The sequence below is a fragment of the Sceloporus occidentalis genome, unplaced genomic scaffold (genome assembly GCF_023333645.1).
Source record: "Sceloporus occidentalis isolate IW3139 unplaced genomic scaffold, rSceOcc1.0.p SCAF_6, whole genome shotgun sequence".
Classification (NCBI taxonomy): domain Eukaryota; kingdom Metazoa; phylum Chordata; class Lepidosauria; order Squamata; family Phrynosomatidae; genus Sceloporus; species Sceloporus occidentalis.
The window spans coordinates 84,299,007-84,321,708 of NW_028316986.1; the positions used below are offsets into that span (position 1 = coordinate 84,299,007).

General features: G+C 40.9%; 1 protein-coding gene across 2 annotated transcripts in view; it reads right to left on the minus strand.

Moving 5' to 3' along the window:
- The window catches only part of GRM1 (glutamate metabotropic receptor 1), a 266,340-nt gene that overhangs the window by 42,033 nt on the left and 201,605 nt on the right, over positions 1–22,702 (minus strand). For both annotated transcript variants that reach the window (XM_089530235.1, XM_089530236.1), the window contains exons 6-8: positions 18,952–19,120; positions 12,818–12,944; positions 7,599–8,529 (exon numbers count right to left, since the gene is read on the minus strand). In XM_089530235.1, the coding sequence (XP_089386361.1) occupies positions 7,599–8,529; positions 12,818–12,944; positions 18,952–19,120 (1,227 nt within the window). The remainder of the gene's footprint in view (positions 1–7,598; positions 8,530–12,817; positions 12,945–18,951; positions 19,121–22,702) is intronic.

The window sequence follows — 22,702 nt, forward strand, 5'->3', positions numbered from 1 at the left end:
TTGGTGCATTCTCCGGTCCATTTTCTTCAATATATGTTGTGTTACCTAAACTTCATTAATATATAACTCCTTATATAAAGATTTTTTTTAATAAAAGATGCTCAACAATATGCACATTTCTGTATGCATTTTTAACTGAAACATGGCATTGTAAGATTTAGAAAATGTACATTTTGAAGCATAACTTTGGTTCACGTGCTGGTTCCAGAAGTGCAAAACAGGTATATAAACAATTTGTTTTCTTCGCTAACTGCTCTTACACAAACTCAAATGCTGGTTTGAGGACAGAAAGGAAGTAAGGATGCTCCAAATTTTGGTGAGGGTCATTCTATGCCTCCATCTCTATCTATGGACTGCCCTGAAGAGACAGAGCCCTCCCTCCACAGCCAACTGTCATCGTCCAGCCTGGAGGGAGTGAGAGGGCGGGTCCAACACCATCGGGACGGCCCTGAAGGGACAGAGCCCTCCCTCCAAGGCCAACTGTCATCGTCCATCTTGGAGGGAGTGAGAGGGCAGATCCAACACCATCGGGACTGCCCTGAAGGGACAGAGCCCTCCCTCCAAGGCCACCTGTCATCGTCCAGCCTGGAGGGAGTGAGGGGGTTGGTAGGGGCTAATTTTGTATTGCAATTTTTATTGTACACCGCTATGATCATTGCGGAATAGCGGTCTATAAATAAAACTTATTATTATTATTATTATTATTATTATTATTATTATTATGGTGGCTGTTGCTTCTGGTAAGTTTATTGTAGAGCTGGGTCTGCAAGAGGCCTGCTTTTCCAAAATCAAAGGACACAATAGACTAATGAGTAAATGGAAAATTATCCCTCCCACCCATATTCTTGACTTCTCCTTCATCTTCAAGGGCATTGCTATGAAGAAAGAAAGATCATGACCAGGGACATATCTAGACTGATTAGAATGGCCAGAAAGTCCTATATTTTGTTTCTGTTCTTTCCAGTTTTATTTTGTAGATCCATACAAATTTTGTTTATCCCAGAATATTTCCCCTGAACTCCTGATATGATAGATGCTTTTTATACCAGCTCCCCAGATTGGCCTATTTGAACCCAATTAAAAATGTGAAAGAACAAGAACAAAATCTGTGAATTTTCAGTTTGGATGCACCCTTTCCCTCCACACCAGGTTCTTCCCAGAATAGGGAAGGCATTAAAATGATGATGAGTGAGATGGGAAAGAGATTTAGGAGTGGGGAGGGTGAGGGGAAGATGAAGGATTCCATTCATTCATCCAATTTTCATTCCAAGCAGAGAGCAGAAAATGGGCAGCTATTTATTTGGCAGGGTAAAATCCTATTCCAGTCAGAGTTGCACAGAAGAAGGAATTTTGTCTGCCTGGATTCCTCTGTAAGTGGTATCACATATACTCGAGTATAAGTCGACCTCATGTATAAGTCAAGGTCAGGTTTTGGGGCCAAAATTAAGGACTTTTATGTGACCCATGGATAAGTCAAGGGTAAAACTTGAGACAGCCAGATTGAGGAGGAGGCTTGAGGGGCGAGCGCTTGCCCTTCCTCCCCCTGCTCGGTCTGGCTGTCCCCTCAGGAGACAGCCGGACTTAGGAGGAGGCTTGAGGAGCAAGCCTATTAACCCGTATATAAGTCAACCAAGTGTTTTTGGGTCAATTTTGGGGAATAAATTTCTTGACTTATAGTTGAGTACATATGGTACTCTGTAAGCATTTTCTTTGTCTTGAAGAACACCTTAAACTGTATTTTCATAAATCCAGGTCTAACTGAAGTAATGTACTGGTAGTACACATTTTATAAAATGCCACTTCTTAATAGTGGAGATTCTTCTTGCTGGTTGAAGGAATTTTCATGAGGATAAGGAAATACATGAACAAATAGAGAAGGTGTATCACTGTTAGAGAAGAGCTGCTGAACCTAACATTTCATTTTGTTCCAGGAAGACTCAGGCTTCATTCCCACTACAGTTTAAACCGGATCATGATTTGATTTGATCTGGTATAAAAGTGCATGGTTCCCACTTAATCTGAATTTCTGAAGTGATTCGGAAAGCGGGGCCATGCCTTTGACCCATTTAACCCGCATCAAAAAGACACTTTTTTCTAGGTTATTTGGGCTGAATTGATTTATTTTGAGATAAATAGATTCAGCCCAGGTGGGAACCAGGCAGATTCAACCAGCCCCGGCAGTCCCAGCTTCCTGGCCTCCCTCTCCTCTGTCCTCTCGGCCTCCTCTTACCTCCTCTGCCCCGGCCTTCTTCTCCTGTCTTCCACGCTGGCCTGGTCCCGTCCGATGGGCAACTTGGAGCTCTGGGCAACCCTTGGGGCTGGAAGACCCGGGGAGGAAGGGAGGCCCGAATGCCACTCCAACAGAAGGGTCTCTGGGGCCTGGCTGGGTGACCTCTGGGAACCTTCCCTCTTCCTCCGCTTTAGGCCTTGCCATGCCAGACCAGTGACCGGAGAAGGACAAGGAGGTGAGAAAGGCATCATTCTCTAGGCATATAGCACAGATCGAGGCCCCTGAGGAGTATTTTGGAAGGGCGGCCGAGGGGGCTGTGGAGGAGGAGGAGTACTGCCGCCTTGACTGGAGGCTCTGCTGAGAGGCGGAGGGCCTGGTCCAGCAGTGGGCATTGCTTGGGGTGCAGTGGGAGGAGCAGGACTGATGCCTCTGGGAGCTCCACTGGAAACTGGATACCACACAGAAGCAGCAGGAGCAGCAGCAGCAGCAGCAGCAGCACCGCTGCCAGACCGTGGAGTGCTTTTGGCAGGGGCAGCTGGCCTCCAGGGAGTGGATCTAGGCCCCAGAGGATGACGAGCTGGATCAGAAGGCAGAGGCGACCCAGTGGATGGAGGATGGCGGCCGGTCCCTCTGAAGGGAGAACTGGGAGCTGCACCAGGAGTTGGAGTGGCTGGTCTGGCAGGCACGGGAGTTGGAGGTGTGGAAGGACCCTCCTGGAGGAGAGGGTCAGGTGGATGTGGAGGGCTTCCCCTAGGATTTGGCCGGAGGTGGAGAAGGGGTAGTGGTGGCCGGGAGGGTGAGTCTCAGGGGTGGGGCTCACAGTATCTGGTGTCCAGAGCCAGTGAAGCCAGAAAAGGTGAGGGAGGGCCAGAGGGTAGCTCTCTGGGAAGCGCCATTGGTCACTTGGCCAGAATATCTGGGGGGACGCAAGGGAGGCCAAGGAGAGAAGTGCAGCCCTCTCCCAGGGCTTGGTCTGGATCCGAGGACTGGATGCTGGTGCAGTCGGCCTGTTCTCCAATGCAAATATAGTGGGAATCACGATCTGATTCCGAATCGATTCATTGATTCAGATTGGAAAACAATTTTTGTGTAAGTGGGAATGAGGCCTCAGTGGGCAGATTTAGTGCCATACTCTGAGCTAGGCCAATGATCACACACAGATGATTTTCAAAAGCCAAATGTTCAATATCAGATTATTTAATAGTGCTTTATTATGTTTAGGTTCATCTACAGAGGGATGCCTATTGGATAAAATGTTTCCTTTGATCCTTAGTAGAGATATTTTGGTCCCTACAATGATATGATTGCATGACAAGGCCTTATCATAGAATCATATAGAGGAATCAGCAGGGGAATAGACTGCCTCAGAGGATAGTGAGTCACATTCATTTGAGGTCTTTAAACAGAGGTTGGATGGCCATTTTTCAGGAGTGCTTTAATTGTGCATTCCTGCATGCTAAGTGATTGGACTAAATGCCCTTGACAGTCTCAAAGTTCTATATATGTGCAGGCTGACACATCATTGCTTTCTATAATTATCTTAGGATCCTTGGAAGAGGTCCTTCTCACAATTACCCCATCCTCATAAATCCATCTGGTAAGGAATCGTGAGAAGTATGGATAATGCCATAATCAATCTCCTCCCATGAGAGACTAGTCTGGGTCCCTTTCTCCTATCCTTTCACTAGCCGCTAAATTCCTTATTATTTATACATATTTTTCTGATTAATGAATTGTGCAAAAGGGCTTTCAAGGATGTGTGTGAACTGCATTTTATGGGTATTTTTTAACATGATAGGCAAGTTATATATATTATATTATATTATATTATATTATATTATATTATATTATTATATCATCAGGTTTTTAGTTGTATTTTATTTTAGCCTTGTAAGATACCTTGGCCCTTGTTGGGATATAAATTTAAAGAATAGATTTTTAAAATAAAATAAAATAAAATTTAAAACATTTTTGGTACTATTTTAAAACCAAAAACTACATTATGACATTTAGAAAAAGGTATACTGTCTATACAGTATATTTCTTTGGAAGGTCCAGTTTGCAACCAAGTTTGCCAAGATCAAATCCCTCAAGCATCAATTATGGATGTGTAGTAGTCATGATGGATGGATGTTTGCTCCACTATCAAAGGTATATGCCTGTGTATATCACTTACAATAATATCATTGCATTCATGTCTCACTTGTGGGTATCTCGTAGGCAGCTAATTGGCCACTGTTTGGTTTTGGCTCATGCCAGATATGTGGTATATCCCAGGACTTCAGAAATGGATCTCCTTGTAAAATATTATAATGAATTGCTAGTTTTGGAATTAGAAATGTTTGATTTCTTCATATTTTTTGTAAAATTAATTATAAACCAATCAGTTCCTGGTAATTTATTATTTTTAATCTTGATGATTGCTCTATCACTTCGGTTAATATACTGGAATTTATATGCTAGTAGTGTCTGTCACTAATTTGAAATATTATTGAATTATTTGGGTAGCCATGGTTTTTACTTTCAGAGGGAAGTTCTGGAATTACAGAGGTTTGAATATTATGTATGAAGATGTGAATAAATATTTATAGATCCTCCAAACTGGTTTGCTATCTTCTGACTCTATTACTGGGGATGTGTTTTTCCAAAGCTTTTGTTCCAATTAGTTGGCTATTATTTTTGAATGTTCATTACCAAATTCATAGTACTGTTATTGAAGATACAAAGGGAAGTAACTGTTTTACTTGCTACCAGAATTTTAAATTTGGTTCTCTTTTGTATTAGCGTTACATATGTTTTAGTCCCACCTATTGTTTTATTTATTTATACGTTTTTCTTGAGAACTTATTATTCTTTTAAAGTACTGAATAGTTACTTGACAAATACCACAGAATACATTTTTCATTTTTATCTCATATAATTGCAAATGAAAGGTCAGCTCTTTTGTTTGTATCAAAATATTGAAATATTTCTTGCTGTAATTTAGATACTCTTGGATTGTGCTGGGAAAAGATTGGGTTAAGTCTTCAGCCTAGTTTCCTCAATCCTAGGTTCATCTAATTCCAGTTAAAGGGAAGGTAGATTGAACAGTGATCTGAAACTGGATTTCAGACTCAGCTGGACTAGATAATCATCCCATGTAATCCAGTATGGCCCTTCTTATATTCTTGCTCCAACACCACACCATTTAACACACCTCCATATATAGCTATTAAAGTGGTTTGTGAACTTGCTCAGATTTCTTTTATGTCACATGCTAAAAATCATACACATGTATGGCAAGCAGTTAATTCTTGATAACTACCTCCCCTAATTGTGTATTCACAAACACTGTTGAAAATCAAGTTCTTTCCACCATGATGACAATTGAGAGGGCATGAGTGTGAGGGGGTTGGGTGGGTTATTTTCTGTTTAATTATTCTAAATTATCTTTTTAAAAGGATGGAAAGGAGATTATGGAATAAATGAAGAGATAATGGAATTAAGAATTTTGCTTCCTTTCCCAAACTACTATATTTGACTCTGTACTGACTGCTCATATTTCTTCAAGGCATTTCATTACAAGATACATAGGCATGTTCACTGCCTGTTAGCTCTGCTTTCTTCCCCACCTTCTGGATCAAGCAACTGGGAGGCAAGCCATGTTAACCGGAAGTCCACTACAGTGCAATTTTTGTATCTTTTAACAATTGTGCTTTTAAAAGTAATAATAAAAGGGGGGGGGGGTAACGGTTTTGAGTAAACAATTCACAGTAGGTGCATCCAGTTTGATTAAAAAGACCAAAAAGTCCCAGATTTAGTTCCTGTTTTTTTTCATATTTATTTTGCAGATCCACACACATTTTGTTTATCCCAGGTGTTTGCTCTTCAATGTTTGCCTCCCAGTGCAACCAAAGACTTTTTATATCACACCCCAGGTCAGATTATTTTAACTCAGTATAAAATCAGAAAAAACAGGAGCAAAATCTCAGACTTTTCAATCAGTCTGGATGCACCCAATGTTATTTAGAATGGGTAGTAACACGCCTGCCATCATAACAAGATTTGGTGCAACCTTTCCCAACATGGTGCCTTCCTGATGTATTAGATATTACTCAGCAGCAGTGGAAACGTCAGGGCCATCAGAATTTGGTCCTCAAAAATTTGTCATACTGGTGAAATTCTTAGGAGAACATCCAGTTCAAACAAATATTTTCCAGTGTTAAAAAATAATCCTTTATCTTTACTTTCTAAGATAAACTATTCTTAGCACGTTAGCATTGGAGTAACACAAGCTAAAATCCTGTTAGTTCAATCAAGTGTGAACACACTATGAGCACATTAGTCTGATAATAATGTTCAGAACTGTCTCAAGAATAAACTACATACACTATAAAAATGAGTGTTCACCTTCAATTTTCCAGGCAAGAAATCCCTGTAATTGTTCTGCAGTTATTTGCACATAAAATTTCTATCTCATCCTCTACATTTCATCTGGTTAAATAAAAAATCAACTATGAAAAATGAACAGTGAATTTCTATTAGATGGATTGCAAGGGTTGTATCTTTACACAGAATAATTACTTGGATTTTGCATCTTGCTATGTGGAAGTTGATGGGGCTATTTATTTATTTTTTAATTAGATTTATATCTCACCTTTCTCTCAAAATGAGATTCAAGGCACCTATATGAAGGAGAATTTACTGTAATTCCTTAGTGAGTTTTGTACCCTGATTGAATCTTATTTTCAAGTGCAAATATTCAGCCAACGGATGACAAAAAATTAAAATATTTTGACTGAACTTATTGGGAAACCTAGTTGTCAAAAAGTGAATATTTATAATATACAGAGTGAGATATTTGGGGAGGGGAGACTGGATTTGGTTGGAAATCCTTCCAGTTTACTTACCTGTCATATACTGTACGTGTTCAAATAAAGTGGCTAAAATGAGATTAAGAATCTTTTTAATTCTGCTTTTAAACAAATAATGACTAGCTGTTATGAACTCATTCGAAAGGGACCCAGAAGGCAATAGTGAAATGGCAGATATTATTTCAAAGAAATGAAGAAATGTGCTTGCCAAGATTTGTTAGCATTTTACAATGTTAACCTGATTCTATGCTTTAAAAGTGCACATTGTTTGGTGTGGAAAAAGGGAAGGAAAAATAGGTCCATAGGAGCAGAGATTAATAGCATAAAAGCATGCCAGGATACTACACTGAGACATAGTAGTGGAAAAGGAAATTAAGAACTGAGCATTATTTCAGGTTATCCCAGCCCAACTATCTTCCATTGCTGTAGAAGGGCTACAGGTCTTGTGAAAATTGCAAGGGTTTCTGAAAACAGGAAGAACAAGGGTGTGACTGACAGACATATTAAGTACTTACTTTGGGTTCCCAGTGCCTGGTTTCTTCCTCCGGAATATGCTGAGGAAATTGTTGGACCTACATGGTGTCTTGCCATCCCCAACATGCATACGCACCACATCTGAAGTGGTGAAGGCACTGCGGACATTCCTCTCAGGCTTGGCAATGATGATGTACATCTTGGGTGTGAACATGCACCCCAAGGCTACTGTTACGCTCAGGCTCACTGCAAAACAAGTAGTGATGATCTTGTAGTTGCTCCCGAAGTATATAGGTACAAAGGCCAGCCAGATGATACACGTTGTGTACATAGTGAAGGCAATGTACTTGGCTTCGTTGAAATTGGCGGGCACATTGCGGGTTTTGAAGGCATAGTAAGTGCAGCTCATGATGAGGAGTCCATTATAACCCACTGGGGCAACCACACCTAAGTTGCTGGTGTTGCAGATCAGGTAGACTTCCTTGATGCTGGGGTAGGAAAGGATGGGGAAAGGAGGCTCCATGATGATCAGGGTTATCACCAATGTCAGTTGTACACTGATCAAAATGGAGGCAATAACTACCTGGGCCCAAGCACTCATGAATCGTGGCTTGCGAGTGCAAATTTTTTTCTTGCTCCCTGCCAGGATGCGTGCAATACGGTTGGTTTTAGTTACAAGTGCAGAGTAGCACATGGCAGAGGAAAGCCCCACGAGAAGGCGCTGGAGGTAGCATGAAGTGTCAGTGGGCTTAGCAATAAGGGTGAAAGGACAGATATAGCCCAGGAAGATCCCAGCAAGTATAATGTAGCAGAGTTCCCGGCTAGAGGATTTCACAACAGGGGTGTCCCTGTAGAGTGCAAAGATAAGGGTAACAAACATGGTGACCAGGATACCCAGGCAGGAGAAGACAACAGCCACAATAGACTCTATGTCACTCCACTGGAGATATTTTACAGGAATGGGTTCACAGCCTGCAGGGTACAGAAAAGAAACAGAATTAAAGAGATTAAAAAAGAAGAAGAAGAAAGGCAAGATGAAAGGTCTGCTCAGAAACTACATGCTTATTCAGCAGAAATGTGTGGTCTTCACTGCTATGCAAGCAAACAGATAAATTGTGTTCATGCAAGGAAAAGCAGACAAAAATGAAAATTTGTATAGAAAAAAGTGAGGCATTTATTAATTTTTGGAACAAATTAGAATTTGAGTAAAATAATTATTTCTAAAACATCTTTGTTTTAGTCAGGCTGCAGTCAGAGTATTAACTGGGGCTTGTTACAGGGACCAAAGTTACAGCAGCTTTACTAGCTGCCAGTGTGTTTTCACTGTGATGGTTATGGCATGTAGAACTCTAAACAAATTAGGTCCAAGCTATCTGACAGACAGACCATACCTCCATGCAGGGACGTAGCCAAAGGAGGGGGATTCTTGGGGTCCGGACCCACCCTTCCATTGGAAAAATGAATGGTGTGTGCTGCTGCGCCGCCGCACTCAAGCCCCATTATAATGGTGGCACTTAGTCTGGACCCCCCCCCCCCTCCTAAAATCCTAGTTACGTCCCTGTTCCATGTATGGCCTGAGAAACTCTGGAAATGAAATTCTCAGTCCTATCCCCTTCACAGGCTAAATTGTTAGGATGGGAGATACTGCTTTCCCTTTGACTGCCCCTAGGCTCTGGAAGTCTGTTTTAGGGAAACTAGAGTGGTCCCTTATTTGCAGTCCTTTTGCTGGCCAGCAAAACTTTTTATTCAAATGAACTTTTATGAACTGGATGGCTTGAAATCCATGGGCCAAATAAAGTACCTTCCAGCTGATTTGGGGGGGCATGTTGTTTAGATGACTCATGCCCCCAAAGTGGCTGGAAGCCACACCAAGGCTGCACTTGTGAAGCAAGAGTTGGATCTTCTGGGCTCTGTACTTCAGACCAATGTTTCCTTAAAAAGGTCTTTTAGGGGAATGCTCTATTGTTTTTATTGTTCTAACTGATTTTATTATTTTAAAATGTATATTTTATTTTTTTTAAACACACACACACATTTGGTAGTTTGTTATAGCCCTCCCAGATGTAAAGGCAGACTGCAACGATAATCTGCCTATAACCCTCCCACTGTCAAAATGCTCTAAAGGCAGAGGATCTTGTCTGATCTTGGAAATTAAGCAGGGTTAGGCTTGGCTAGTACTTGGATGGGAGGCTGCCAATGAAAATCAGGTGTTATAGGTTATATTTTGGAAGGGATAACTGGCAATGTCTCCTCTGAGTATTTCTGGCCTAACAAAACACTTTGAAATTCATGGGATTGCCATAAATCAACAGGCAACTTGAAGGCACATATACACACATAACTCTGTCAGTTATAAATGCCTGTTTTTATTCCCTGAGGTTTTTTGCTGGCATGATCATCTGGACTCATGACCCGTTAATCAACAGATGCAGAACAGTTTTACCTCTATTCAATTGCTAGCCCCAGCTGGAATCATTTTAACTGATTGCCAAATGATAAGACAATACTGATGTAAATCCCATTGATTCAATGGGTCTACTCTAGTTGGGACTTGCAATTGGATTGATGCCTTTATCTGCTTGTATTTCTTTGCTTTTAAGGGTCACTACATTTTGTTCTTTTAGTGTGTTATGCTGAATTGCCAGGGCTAAATGCTAACGCATTTGGCTAACAATGGTGCGTTCCCGACAGGCCCTACTGGGCGCCGCCATTACATGCGAGGGGGCGGCGCTTCCTGTATAGGGGCCATTTTGACAAGGGCGTCAAAATGGCAGCGCCCTATACAGATGGGTGCCGCCATTTTGACATGACGGACGCCCAGCGTCCGCACGTCTCAGCGCCCTTGTGAAGCTGCAAGGGCACCATTGGTGCTTTGTGATGTCACAACAGTGCCACAAGAAGCTTCTTTTTGCAGCTTCTTTTTGCTGCGTAGAGGAGCCGTGCAGTTTGTCTGCTGCGGCTCCTTTGCGCAACAAACAAGGGTGGCGGCAGACCGCCCTTTGGGTGGTCTGTAAAGCGCCAATGAAATTCTTACAGGACTACTCAGAATTAAGCCCCTTTGAGTTCAGTGTGGCTTACTCATACATAAAATAGACATTTAGAACTGAAAGCATTATTTTGAAATTGTACACATAAATATGCACAGCAATGTCTGTTTACAGTACTTATATTATATGTGCCTGCTGAGTGCAAGAAAAGCTCTGAATCTTTTTCCAAGAATTGTATGGGCGAAATGATTTAAATAGTTGTGGTCACACAGTTCTACACCTTCACAATGTTCCAAAAGATTCCGTACTACTCCTGCAAGCCTAATGATCACTGATTGTAAGTTTTTACCTGTTATTTTAGGCTGTTAAAAATACAGTTTTTAGCAGTTTCAGGTTTTTGGAATAGAAGGGATCTATAATCCTGAATTGATGGCCTCTAAGAAGGGTATTTGTCCAATGGTCCTTCTTTACTATTTTATTTATTTAAAATAATGCTATTAAATAATTTCTAGGATGGTTCACAATAATTTGTAAAATCACAACAAAGGCAGCAAAAGTGCTGAAAGCAATCTTTGACTTCCATAAAAAGAATCATAGGTCTCCTCCTAAGGCCTCATTCCCACTACTTGAATTGAATTGCTGAAGCGATTCAGAGAGGGGGGCTACACGCTAGACCCATTTAACCTGCGTCTTTTTGACACTGATTTTTTTCTGCATCTTTTTGGATAAATCGATTCCACAAAAGTTTAACCCAGATGCAGATTGGAATCTATTTAAATTTGCCCTTTGATTTATTTGTAAGTGGGAATGCAACCTAGGAGACCCTAAACAAAAGGCCTACCCAAGATCTTCAGCAGCATCTTTGTAGATGCTGTTATTATTATTTCATTTTTATCCTGCCTTGTACCCAATATTGGAATTCAAGGTGGCTTACAGAAATTAAAACCAATTACATATTAAAATGTATACAAAGATATCAATAAAAATATATAAATCAGTAGTCAGCAACAGTAGGAGTCTAGGGGGCTATATTAGACCCCAGGAGACCTGCAGGAGGGTACACACCTCCCACCGCAAACCCCACCATCAAAAAGGTTGCCTCCAAATACTCGCCAGTGCTGTAAGGAGTATTTTTGCCATGTTTTATGGGGCTGTGGAGGGCATTTTTGTCATGTTATCTCCTTCAGCTTTTTGAAGTGGTTTTTGGAGTGTGGCATCACTTGAAATAGCTATGGCATCAAAGCTCCAGCATCATAGCTATTTCTGACAATGCAGGAACTTGGCTGTTATATTTAAAATGCAATTAAGCAATCTCTAGAATTACCGATAACACTATTTAAAAATGGTTTGCCAAGTTATGGCCTCTGGATGATCTCCTAAGGAACAAGGAAAAAGCCAGCAATAAAAGAGGATGCTGTGGCTTGACTATGATATTAGAATAGAAGATAAAAGCTCCAAGGCAAGCTTTTTCAAAGAGAGGCCACCATTGGTTCCAGTCCCTACAACAATGACCCATTGCATTTACAGTGCAGGGAAAGTGATTCAGTCTTTCCTTAATATGAAAGGAAGAAATAGAAGCTATGCAAACATTTGGTCATCAGTACTCCCACTGAACAATTCCTATGGTCCTACAAACACTAAGCTAGCAGGTCCAGGAGATGACTTGCCTATTCCAGGTTCTGTAGGGCTTCAAGGAGTTCATGAAGGATTTAAGATCTTTGGCTCAGCCTGTTTCTGCTACACAGTCCTGGTTGTGTGCCAACCCACCTCAGTGATTCAATCCAAACCTGCAGCCCACGCAGCTGGAACCTAGGGGAGATCTCCATCTACACTGACCAGACCAGACTCTACAGATTGTCTAAGAGAAGAAAGTCACCCAAGAAGCAAAACTCCTAGCAAGCAGCCTTAAAACCAAAGGAGGAGACAGATAGCAGAGGAGTCTTGGATGAGACTTGCTTATCTGATGGTGGCTCCCCAATTTAACCAAGAAGTGTTTGATAGATACCCATTGTGTGACCTTTGTGAAGGTATGCTATTCATTCTTGGTTAGCCTCAAGTCTTGTAAAACCACAGTGGCTAGGATTATGAGCCAGGGTCTTTTATTTATGATGACAATCAGGGCCAGCCACTGTTTTGGTAATGTTTATATTTATACATATACATATTGAGAGAAAATGAGAAAGATGATAGAGAGACTTTTGTTGCTGCCCTGGGGGCCTGGTCACTGTTGCTATAACTATTGAGAAAATATTATGGCAAGGAATTGTCCACACCTGTCAACTCATCATTAGGCCATTGTCCCAGCTCACACGCTTTGCATGTAAACTCATCTTGGACAAATTCATTCTCCTTGCATGCTGTGCAAATCCAGCAGCAGCTTACTTCTCCCTTCCTTATAACCTGCAATAAAAATAAAATAAAATAAAATGAATTCTTTCAGATTTTTTGGAACATCAGCATTTCACTCTGTATAACTGAGTCTATTATACAGTAATTATAATACGGAGAAATGTGAAAATAATGCTAGGGAATAATAACAGCAGTGAGGGAAAGTCTGGGCTAAAATATATGTTTACAAAATCTCTGTATATTACCAAAAAGTGAAAACAAATTTGAGTGAAATAGATAAGAGATCTGACAGTGGGAGGCAATTTCATAAGCTCAGTGCAGTTTGTGAGTAAAAAGGAACTGGCAAAAAGGAGACATTTGATCTCTATAGTATCACATACATAGTATTATGTACAGGCTGAATATCCCTTATCCTAAATGCTTGGGACCAGAAGATTTTGAGATTCTGGATTTTGGGGGGATTTTGGAATATTTGCATATAAAAACATTGAGATATCTTGGAGATGGAATCCAAGTCTAAACATGAAATTTATTCATGTTTCGTATATGACTTAAACATATAACCTCAAAGTAATTTTGTTCATAATATTTTAAATAATTTTGTACATGACATAGAGTTTGTGTATACTGAACTATCAGAAAGCAAATCTTCACTATGTCAGCCACACATGTGGGAAATTTTAGATTTTGGAGTATTTCAGATTTTGGAGTTCTGGATAAGAGATACTCAATTTGTATTTAAAAAAGAAAACACAACAAAACTTTTAAAAGGATATTCAGTAGAAACCAAACAATTTGATCACCAGTTATGCACATTTACTAATTAAATTAACACTTGACTTTAACAGGAGACAGTAAAGATATTGTGAAAGCAAAAATAATCAAGGTTCCTTCCTGGTGTAAAAATCACTGTAACACTTCTTCAGTTGCAGCTTGTACATAAGGAGGGGACAAGAGAAACAGGTATCACATTATATGAGCCAAATTTCTCAGGTTCCCAACTTTCATTTAAAAAAAGAACAAAAAAAAAATTACTCATTGAAGAAGCCAATGAAGTAAGTATTCTGCTGATTTGCTTTGGAAACAACAAAATCTGCTCCTGAAAAGTCGCAGTCTTTCTAGTCATTAAGTCCCAGACTACATTCTATTGACAAACCACTCACACAATGAACTACATGAGTAGTTTGAGCCTCCATATTTCTACAGCACAAGAGCAGCAGTTTTGGTAGTAGGGGTGGAGAGAGGAGGAGAAGAATATCCTCCACTTCCCAGAAGCAAGCTCCAAGCTCCAAGCTCACTGTTTTTTCAGTGGCAGACCCTGAGTATCGGGGAAATCAGTGTCTGGGGAATTATTTGCAGAATAGCCTGTTCCATGGCTATTACTTCAGTGTGGGGCTACTACCAATTTCAGAAATAAGGCACTATTGAAGGAATGAACTGAAATATCATGACTCAGGCAATTTTCCAAGGCAACCCTCCCATACTGTGTTGGCTGCAAGGATGCAAAGCTTTTGACAGACAGACAGACAGACAGACAGACAGACAGACAGACAGACAGACAGAGACATAGACCTGCTTTATCACACTAGGGGGAAAACAGGATTTAAACAAGAGTTAAAAGAGAGTTAAGCAGGAAATATCATGTGATAAACATCAGGCATTTCCTGTTTAACTCTCATTTAACTTTCGTTTAAATCCTGTTTGCCCCTAGTGTGATAAAGCAGACAGACATAGCCAGCTCATTGCCTCCTGCTGTCATTGTCATACGGCTGGTCATACTAAAAGCCACATTGCAGGCAGCATGGGGGCATGGCGTACGCATGACACATGCTCCAACACCACCCAGAAGCCACCTGCCTGACCACACGTTTAAGATGCCTCATGCCGCCTGAGCGCCACAAAGCTGTGGTGGCATGGGAAAAGCCGGCTCAAAAAGGAGTGGAATTTTGCTGCCTCTTTTTGGGCTAGCCCAAAGCTGGATTGGGGCTGTAGCATGCAGTTGTCCTGGCCCTCAAAGCGACAGTGACAAGTCGCCCCTGTACAGTTGCCTGTTTTGGCCCATAATTTCCTCTTCCTCTTTCTCCTTTTCCATCTCTCCTTGTTGCTGCTGTGTGTCATCCTTATAATCTATTGGTACAGGTATCTGCCTACTGGATTTCAACAAGATCTTATCATTAAGTTTTCAGAAATATATATTTCATTTCTGTCCTTCCTTTCCACTAAAGTGGGACCTAAATTACAATGTCAATACATGCAGAAAACATTTAACATTATGTGCATGTTGCTGGAAGAGATCTTGTAGCTGACAGGCTGGTTTTACATGGTCCAGCAGAACAGGTTGTTATACCTGTTTTGTTCTGAGAAGCCACATTATAAATTCCAATGCCTTCCTAAATCTGTGTACTTTTTATTCATCTGGTTTATTTCCCCCCTCACCATGTCTCTCAAAGCTTTATTGCACAAGAAAAGAAAGCAGAAAGGGAACCAGAGAGTAGGAGCTTTTTCTGTGCCTTACTGCATGACATTTCCTGCAGGAGATGATCATCAAAGAGAGGTTCTTGTTGAACTGAATTTTCTGGCTAGGAAAAAAAAAGACTCAGTTTTATTTTTATTTATTTCCAGGATTTATATTCTGCCTTTCTCCCACAATGGGATTCAAGGCGAGTTATGACCATCTCTTGTGGGATGAGAACTGAAGAGTTATGACATCATGCCGTAGGGCACAGACAAAGGTGCTACTCTCTGGCTCCATTTTGGATTTGTTTTCTCATACGATAACTCTTCATGATCCTTCACTCCAAACAAAGTTTTTCCTGATCTAATGATGCCTGTTACATGAAGCCATAATGTAACATTCTTCTACAGCAATCCTATCAAATTTCCCAGGGTTTCTGCTACATTATTCTAATTGTGATGGAGTGTGATGCTAAGGAACACAAACGCACGCATGCACACACACACACACACACGAGGTACTGCTGTGGCATACTTACCACACAGAAATGGAGCTACATAACACTGTGCATCTTTGCCTAGCCACATAACATTGTGCAAAAAAAGATCATGCAAATGACCATGCTTGTCTACTTACTCCCACAAAAGACAGATCTAATCACTCTAACGGTGCAGCTAGAGATAGTAGTAAAACTGCAACCAAAGAACACTGATAACAAGGATTTAAGTAAATCGGGCCTTTGCCATAAATCGGGGACCACCAATGTCTGGTGGTTTGGGGTAAGCAGCCACCAGCAAATAGTGATATCTACTGCAGTTCTTTGATTTTCCTCACAGGACTCAAATGAGGCTATTCACTATTATAGAAGACAATAAATAAAGCAACTGAGACTGGGAGACATTTTACTAGTTTAGATTGGGGGGGGGGGGATTAACATTTAAAACTGCACTCTTAAAAAAACCCTCCCACTTTTTAGTGAAACATTTTGCTTTAGGAAGTTAACTTTATAGACATTATTTTATTCTTGTGCATTTTTTTCCTGTATGCCACATGAGCATGGCAGGTGGCAAATTGCTTTCAGCTAGATACAAATGGAGTCTCTAGTAGAGATTTTGTTTGCAGTTCAAAGTAGCCTGTGATGTGGGAGCACAGGGGGGCAAATACTAAGCAGCTCATGCTTCAATTGTTCCACCCAAGGGAACTGCTGTAACACATTACAATTCACTATTATGCTGGGTATTGATCTTATACAGTAATTTTCACACCACATGCACATGCAGAAACTGCCTGCCCTTTGAGAAAAGACTAAGGCAAGGAACTAAAGTTCTGATTGTATAAATTAAAGCTAGAATTTGTGTGCAAGATCAATAGTATTTTATTTGTTCCAAAATGGAAAGGACAAATGCTAAAGTTTAAAGACAGAATACTGGCAAACGAAATATAGTTACTGCAGCAAAACACAACATAAAAGACATCATAAAATTGTGTAATAAGGCATTATAAGATATTTTCCAGTATTGTTGGAAGTAGCTCCAAACTAGTACTGTGAGGAAGAATGTTTCAAGGAAAGAAATGCTAACCAATACATGATTTTGGGTCCCTAATCATACAGTTTTGATAGTATGACAGTTGTGCCATGGCCGTGAGCTGCTGCAGGCGCCTGCCTCATGTGTGTGCCCCATTTTAATTCCCTCCATTTGCTCCTCGCAAGTAAGCGAGGGTCACAGATATGAAGTCCGTGCAAATGGAGGGGCAACTGTACTAGTATCAAAGGTCACATATTTAATGGTACAAGCTATTGCCTTAATCCAAATAATTCTACACCCCCCTTTTAAATACAACATTAAAGGGTTTTGTATGAAAACCTGCAATTAGTGAACAGTTTTCAAATATAGCAGTGCAATTATTTTGCCTGATTTGAGGAACATAGTTGCCCAATTTATTTATCCATATATAGTTATTTAAAAATTAGAAAAGTCCACAGGATTAGGATGAAGGACAACACATCATAAATAAGAATAAACTATAAAACAAGAACATCACACAATTTGATTTAAAAAAAACAAGGAAGAGAAGCAAGCTACAAGTATGGTATGCTATTATGTAGTCAATTTGCCAGTCTAAAGTGTTCCATATTAGCTACAGGTTTAAGTAAAATCCAGATGGTCCTTTACAGGATATCTTTTTGTACCAGAGATGATAATAAAATGAAACCATACTGACTGAAATTGTCTATTTCTCTCTTAAGTATTCACTTAATATGCTGCACCAATTTGTCCACCAAAGCTAGGGACCAAACTCTCCTGTATCATGCATGACTACTTTTGACTACTTCCATTCTGCGGTGAGTGGAAAAAATATAATTAGTTCTAAATTTAGTGCTGTTATAGTAATACTGATGAAGATGTTTAAGAGTACCAGTTCAGACATAACGTTCCATTTAAAATCAGGTTAATTATTTATTGCACCAACAGTGTACATGACAAATACATTATATTACACAAATACATTATACCAGCTCTCTTAATCAGTGCTTCCTAAGGCAAAATATACTGTCAAAGTCTACCAGATAGACCAGCAATGCTACAGTTAATGTGTACCAATTGCACATAATGCTAATTAACACACATGTTATGTAAAATAAGCTGGCACGATTTGGAGAACTAGAATATGGCAACTCTACTTAATTTATGTCCTTCATCAGGGGGTTTCAACAATGTTGAATAAAAACATGGCAAATCTAACTAGAGAAATATAAAAATTCACTGAAGGCAAGCATTGATCAGTGTTCTTTTGCCTAGGACTTCTAACAAATTTCTTCTTTGAAAAAAAAATTATTTGCTAATATAGTGTTGTTTATAATAACAACAGAAACAAACTAATTATAATTATATGATACTCTGTTCTGCATGAACTACATTTGTTCAAGCCTGTTATCAACAATAACTTAATGTATCCAGGCTTTGCAAATGTGAGAAATTCAAACTAGCATTATGCCAGAGCATTATTTCCTCTCCCAAGGCAAATGATTCCTGGTTTATCCAAAGAACTGGTTATAAAATTCTAAACTGCTTGGGTCACATATGTAGTACAACTAAGCCCACCATTTTGTTTCTGTTGTAACACATTTTTAAAAAATTATAAATACTGTAATGTTTGAAACATATTTTCTACAGTCTTTTTAATCAGAAAATGTCAAGCTAGAATTTCTATGAAGTATATGAATTATACTTCAGAATTCAAATCTTAACTCAGTCATGATCTTGATGGGCTTCAGGAAATCCAGTATGCTTTCATTCAGATATTCAGCTTTTGGCTTAACAAGCCTATTTACATAATAGCAGGATGTATTTGGTCACATGCACTTCCTGCATGCATTTTCATAAATGAGGAAACAAGCCACGTAACTGTAATTAACCACAGCTTCCTATTTTGTCCCAAACAGGAAATCATGATTAATTGCTCCAAGCTATTTCTATGCTTCAAAATCATCCAGGATTGGGAGCTTTCTTAGAAGCCATCAGAACTAGTCTTCTCATCTAATTTTGCATCATATTTTTCCTACAGGAGTTACCTCCATAGGAATAAGAGCTGTCCACATACCTTAATTTGACCTTTCGAACAGGGTTCACTACAAACTGATCGAACCATTCCACTTTTGTTCATCTGAATCTTGTCGTCGTCAATATTCAATACCCCTTCATGCCAGGTCCCAATATAGACATAATCATAATTGTTACCCTCTAAGTGCTGCAGATTCATGATGTCATACCTAGGAAGCAAGAACAGAATGCAAATGTCAAACTGAAATTTTCAGTCCAATAAGCATCTCCTTTGCCCCTCCTACTCAGATTCAAAATTATAACACCTTCTCTCCCTGATACTCCAGAGCCCCATGTTCACAATGTAAAGTCCCATAATTACAGGTGACTATTCTGACCTCTTCTTTCTTTACTAATCTTTGTTAGTTCAAAATCCTGGTTGACCCACCAGAGTTTTCTTTGTCAACATCTTTGCTTGATGAAAAAGCTAGTGAAGCTTCAAAATCTTGCATAATGTATTTTATGCTTTGGAGTTGGAGGAATAAAGGTATTGTTGCTTTATGGATTTTGTTTCATTTTGCTGCACAGCCACCCCAACTTCCCTGGATATTTTTCCTGGATTTGAAGATACCCAGATGAATCTTAAAACAAGAGAGAGCCAAATGACTGGGACTTTACTCTTTGAAGTTTTCTACCTCCAACAAAGGTAAAACTCTTTCAATGGACTGCAGTTGGCATGCTTCATGTATACAGCAAAGAGACATTTTCCCACAGTTCAGGGGCTCCATGAGAAATTCAGTGTTTTCTGCTTAGGAAAGGAGCAGTTAGCTTCACACAGGAAAACAGCTGGATCACAAGTGAAGTTACTTTTCTGTTGTTGGGGAGTTGAAATTTGATTACCTGTCTTTTATAGCCCTTCATCCCTAGTGCTCATATGGCTCAGAATAGAAGTGGCCTCTCCTGTACTGAAATCTTTCAATACCATCTTAACTGACAACAGAATAACATCTGCCAAAGAATGCAGACCTGTGACTTCATCGCTGTAAGACCCAGCAACCTCCACCAGAAATCCACAACAGCAACTTGCTTCAAAGCAGTGAAGTTTTATTGGAAATACAGGTAGATGTGACTAGACAAACTTTTCAGCAGAATCTGGCGAGCCAAGCCCCAAGCACTAAGTTAAAACAGCTACTCCTCCCCACCTTTTTTCCTGTGAGCCCTTTCCCCCCTCCTTCCAGGACTAGGAATCCTGAGAAGCCAACACTGTGGCCTTGAAGACTCTTACAGATGTCTCGGCCTTATCGCATTCCATTCCATAGCAGCAATCATTCCCATGCACCAGCTAGCTCTAACACCCCCCACTACAAGCAGGCAGAACTACAATTCTAAAGCAATTGCTAAGCAAGATGATCAATGACTATAGGAACTGTGAATCTTGTTTGGTAATTAGCTTTGGAGTTCTGACACTCTGTCTCCCCAAAGCACTATTCCTGTCTCCCCAAAGCACTACTTCCCCAGTTTAGGTTTATTTGGATAAGCCAGATGGAACTCTTGTTTCAAACGCTCAGCATTCACATGTTTCACCCCCACCCACTCAGCCATATCAATTGGAAAATGCTTCCACTGCACCAAATATTCCAGACCACCCTTCACAACCCTAGAGTCCAGAATTTTCACAATTTCGAAGTGTTCTTCCCCCTCGATCAACAGTGGCAGTGGAGCAGATTCTTCCAGCTCAGCTCTAGTCCTCTCCCCAGCTGGTTTCAGCAGGCTGAAATGAAAAGTAGGGTTAATGTGTTTATACATCTTGGGAAGGTCCAATTCAGCAGTCACCTCACTAACAAGTCTTTTAACTGCAAAAGGACCCACAAACTTAGGTCCTAGTTTTTTACAGGGTACCCGACACTTTAAGTTCTTGGTGGACAAGTACACCAAATCCCCCTCTTGAATGTCCCATCCGGGCTTTCGGTGCTGATCTGCAAAGTGTTTGTAATCCAACTTGGCTTGCTTCAGGGCTTCCTCTATCTTGGGCCAACTGTCCCTTAGTAACTGACTCCACTTCCCCACTGGCATAGGGTCCTTTGGCCCAGGATTCAGTTGTGGGATGACTCTGGGTTCGTAGCCAAACACCACTTGGAAGGGAGACACACCAACACTGGAATGCACAGACACATTGAAAGCCACCTCAGCATGGGGCAATAAGTCCATCCAGTTATCTTGTAGGTAATTGACATAACACCTTAAATACACCTCCAGGCTCCGATTAACCATTTCTGTCTGACCGTCCGTAGAAGGGTGAAAAGCAGAGCTAAAAGCCAGTTGCACCCCCAATTTGTCCTGCAAGCACCTCCAAAACTTTGAGGTGAAGGAAGACCCTCTGTCGGACAGAATCTTGTCGGGTAAACAGTGGAGTCTGTATATATTTTCAATGAACAGGTCAGCCAGCTTGGATGCACTAGGGACACCTTTGCAACCCACATAGTGCACCTGTTTGGAGAATAAGTCTGTAACTACCCAAATGGTATCTTTGCCCCTACTTTCAGGCAAATCAGTAATGAAATCCATTCCAATATGTTGCCAAGGTCTGTTTGGGGTCTCCACTGGCTGCAGCAGCCCACTCGGTTTACCTGTGTGTGGTTTGGCTCGGGCACAAATGGGACACCCCTGTACGTAGGCCTCCACCTCCTTGCGAGCTTTTGGCCACCAGTACTTTGAGCTTAGGGTCAACCATGTTTTAATGAAGCCCCAATGTCCAGCAGCCTTGACATCATGACAGAGTTCCAATACTTTAGGCCTGCAGATCCCAGGCACATATATTTTCCCCCCTTTTGTCCATATTCCTTGGTCTGAGCATTGAAGCTCTTCTTTCAGACTGGCAAGCTCCTCATCAGATTCATAGGCCACCAATATTTCCCGCACAAAAGGGTCTAGGCCTTCCAATTTGTTTTCTCGCTCTTGTTTGGCCTGAGAGCGGGTGGTCACCCCCAACCCCAATTGTTTGGATGTGAACAAGGTCTGCAACTCCGGCTGCTCTTGCTGACCTGGTCCATGCATTCTGGACAACCCATCAGCCAACACATTTTCTTTGCCCGGGAAGAACTTTATGACAAAGTTAAACTTATAAAACTCTTTGGCCCACCGTCTCTGTTTGGGGGTCAACTGTTTGGGGGTTTGTAGGGCTTCTAGATTGCGATGATCAGTCCACACTTCAAAAGGGTGAGGAGCCCCTTCCAAGAACTGCCTCCAAACCTCTAATGCCCTTTTAATGGCATAGGCCTCTTTTTCCCAGCATGGCCAAGCTTTCTGGGTCGAATCGAACCGTTTGGACAAATAGGCACAAGGCCTCAGTCTACCCTCTTCATCCCTCTGCATCAACACCGCCCCCACTGCTGCGTCTGACGCATCTACCTGCACCACAAAAGGCTGGTCGGGGTCTGGGTGTTTGAGTATGGGCTCTGTACTGAACAGTTTCTTTAATTTTACAAAAGCCTCAGTGCAGTCCCGAGTCCACTCCACTTTGTAGGACGGTTTACTTCGAGCTGCCTGTTCCTCAGCACTTGATGGCTCTCCGAATGTTCCCCCTACCTTGGTTTTCAACAGGTTGGTGACAGGTAAGGCAATTTGAGCAAAATTGGGGATGAACTGTCTATAAAAATTAGCAAACCCCAAAAATCGTTGCACTTGTTTGCGGGTTTTCGGTTGAGGCCAGTTCATGACATCTTGGACCTTGTGAGGGTCCATTTGCAGTCCCTGGGTGGACACTCTATATCCCAGGAACTCCAAACTATCGGTGTGAAACTCGCACTTAGACA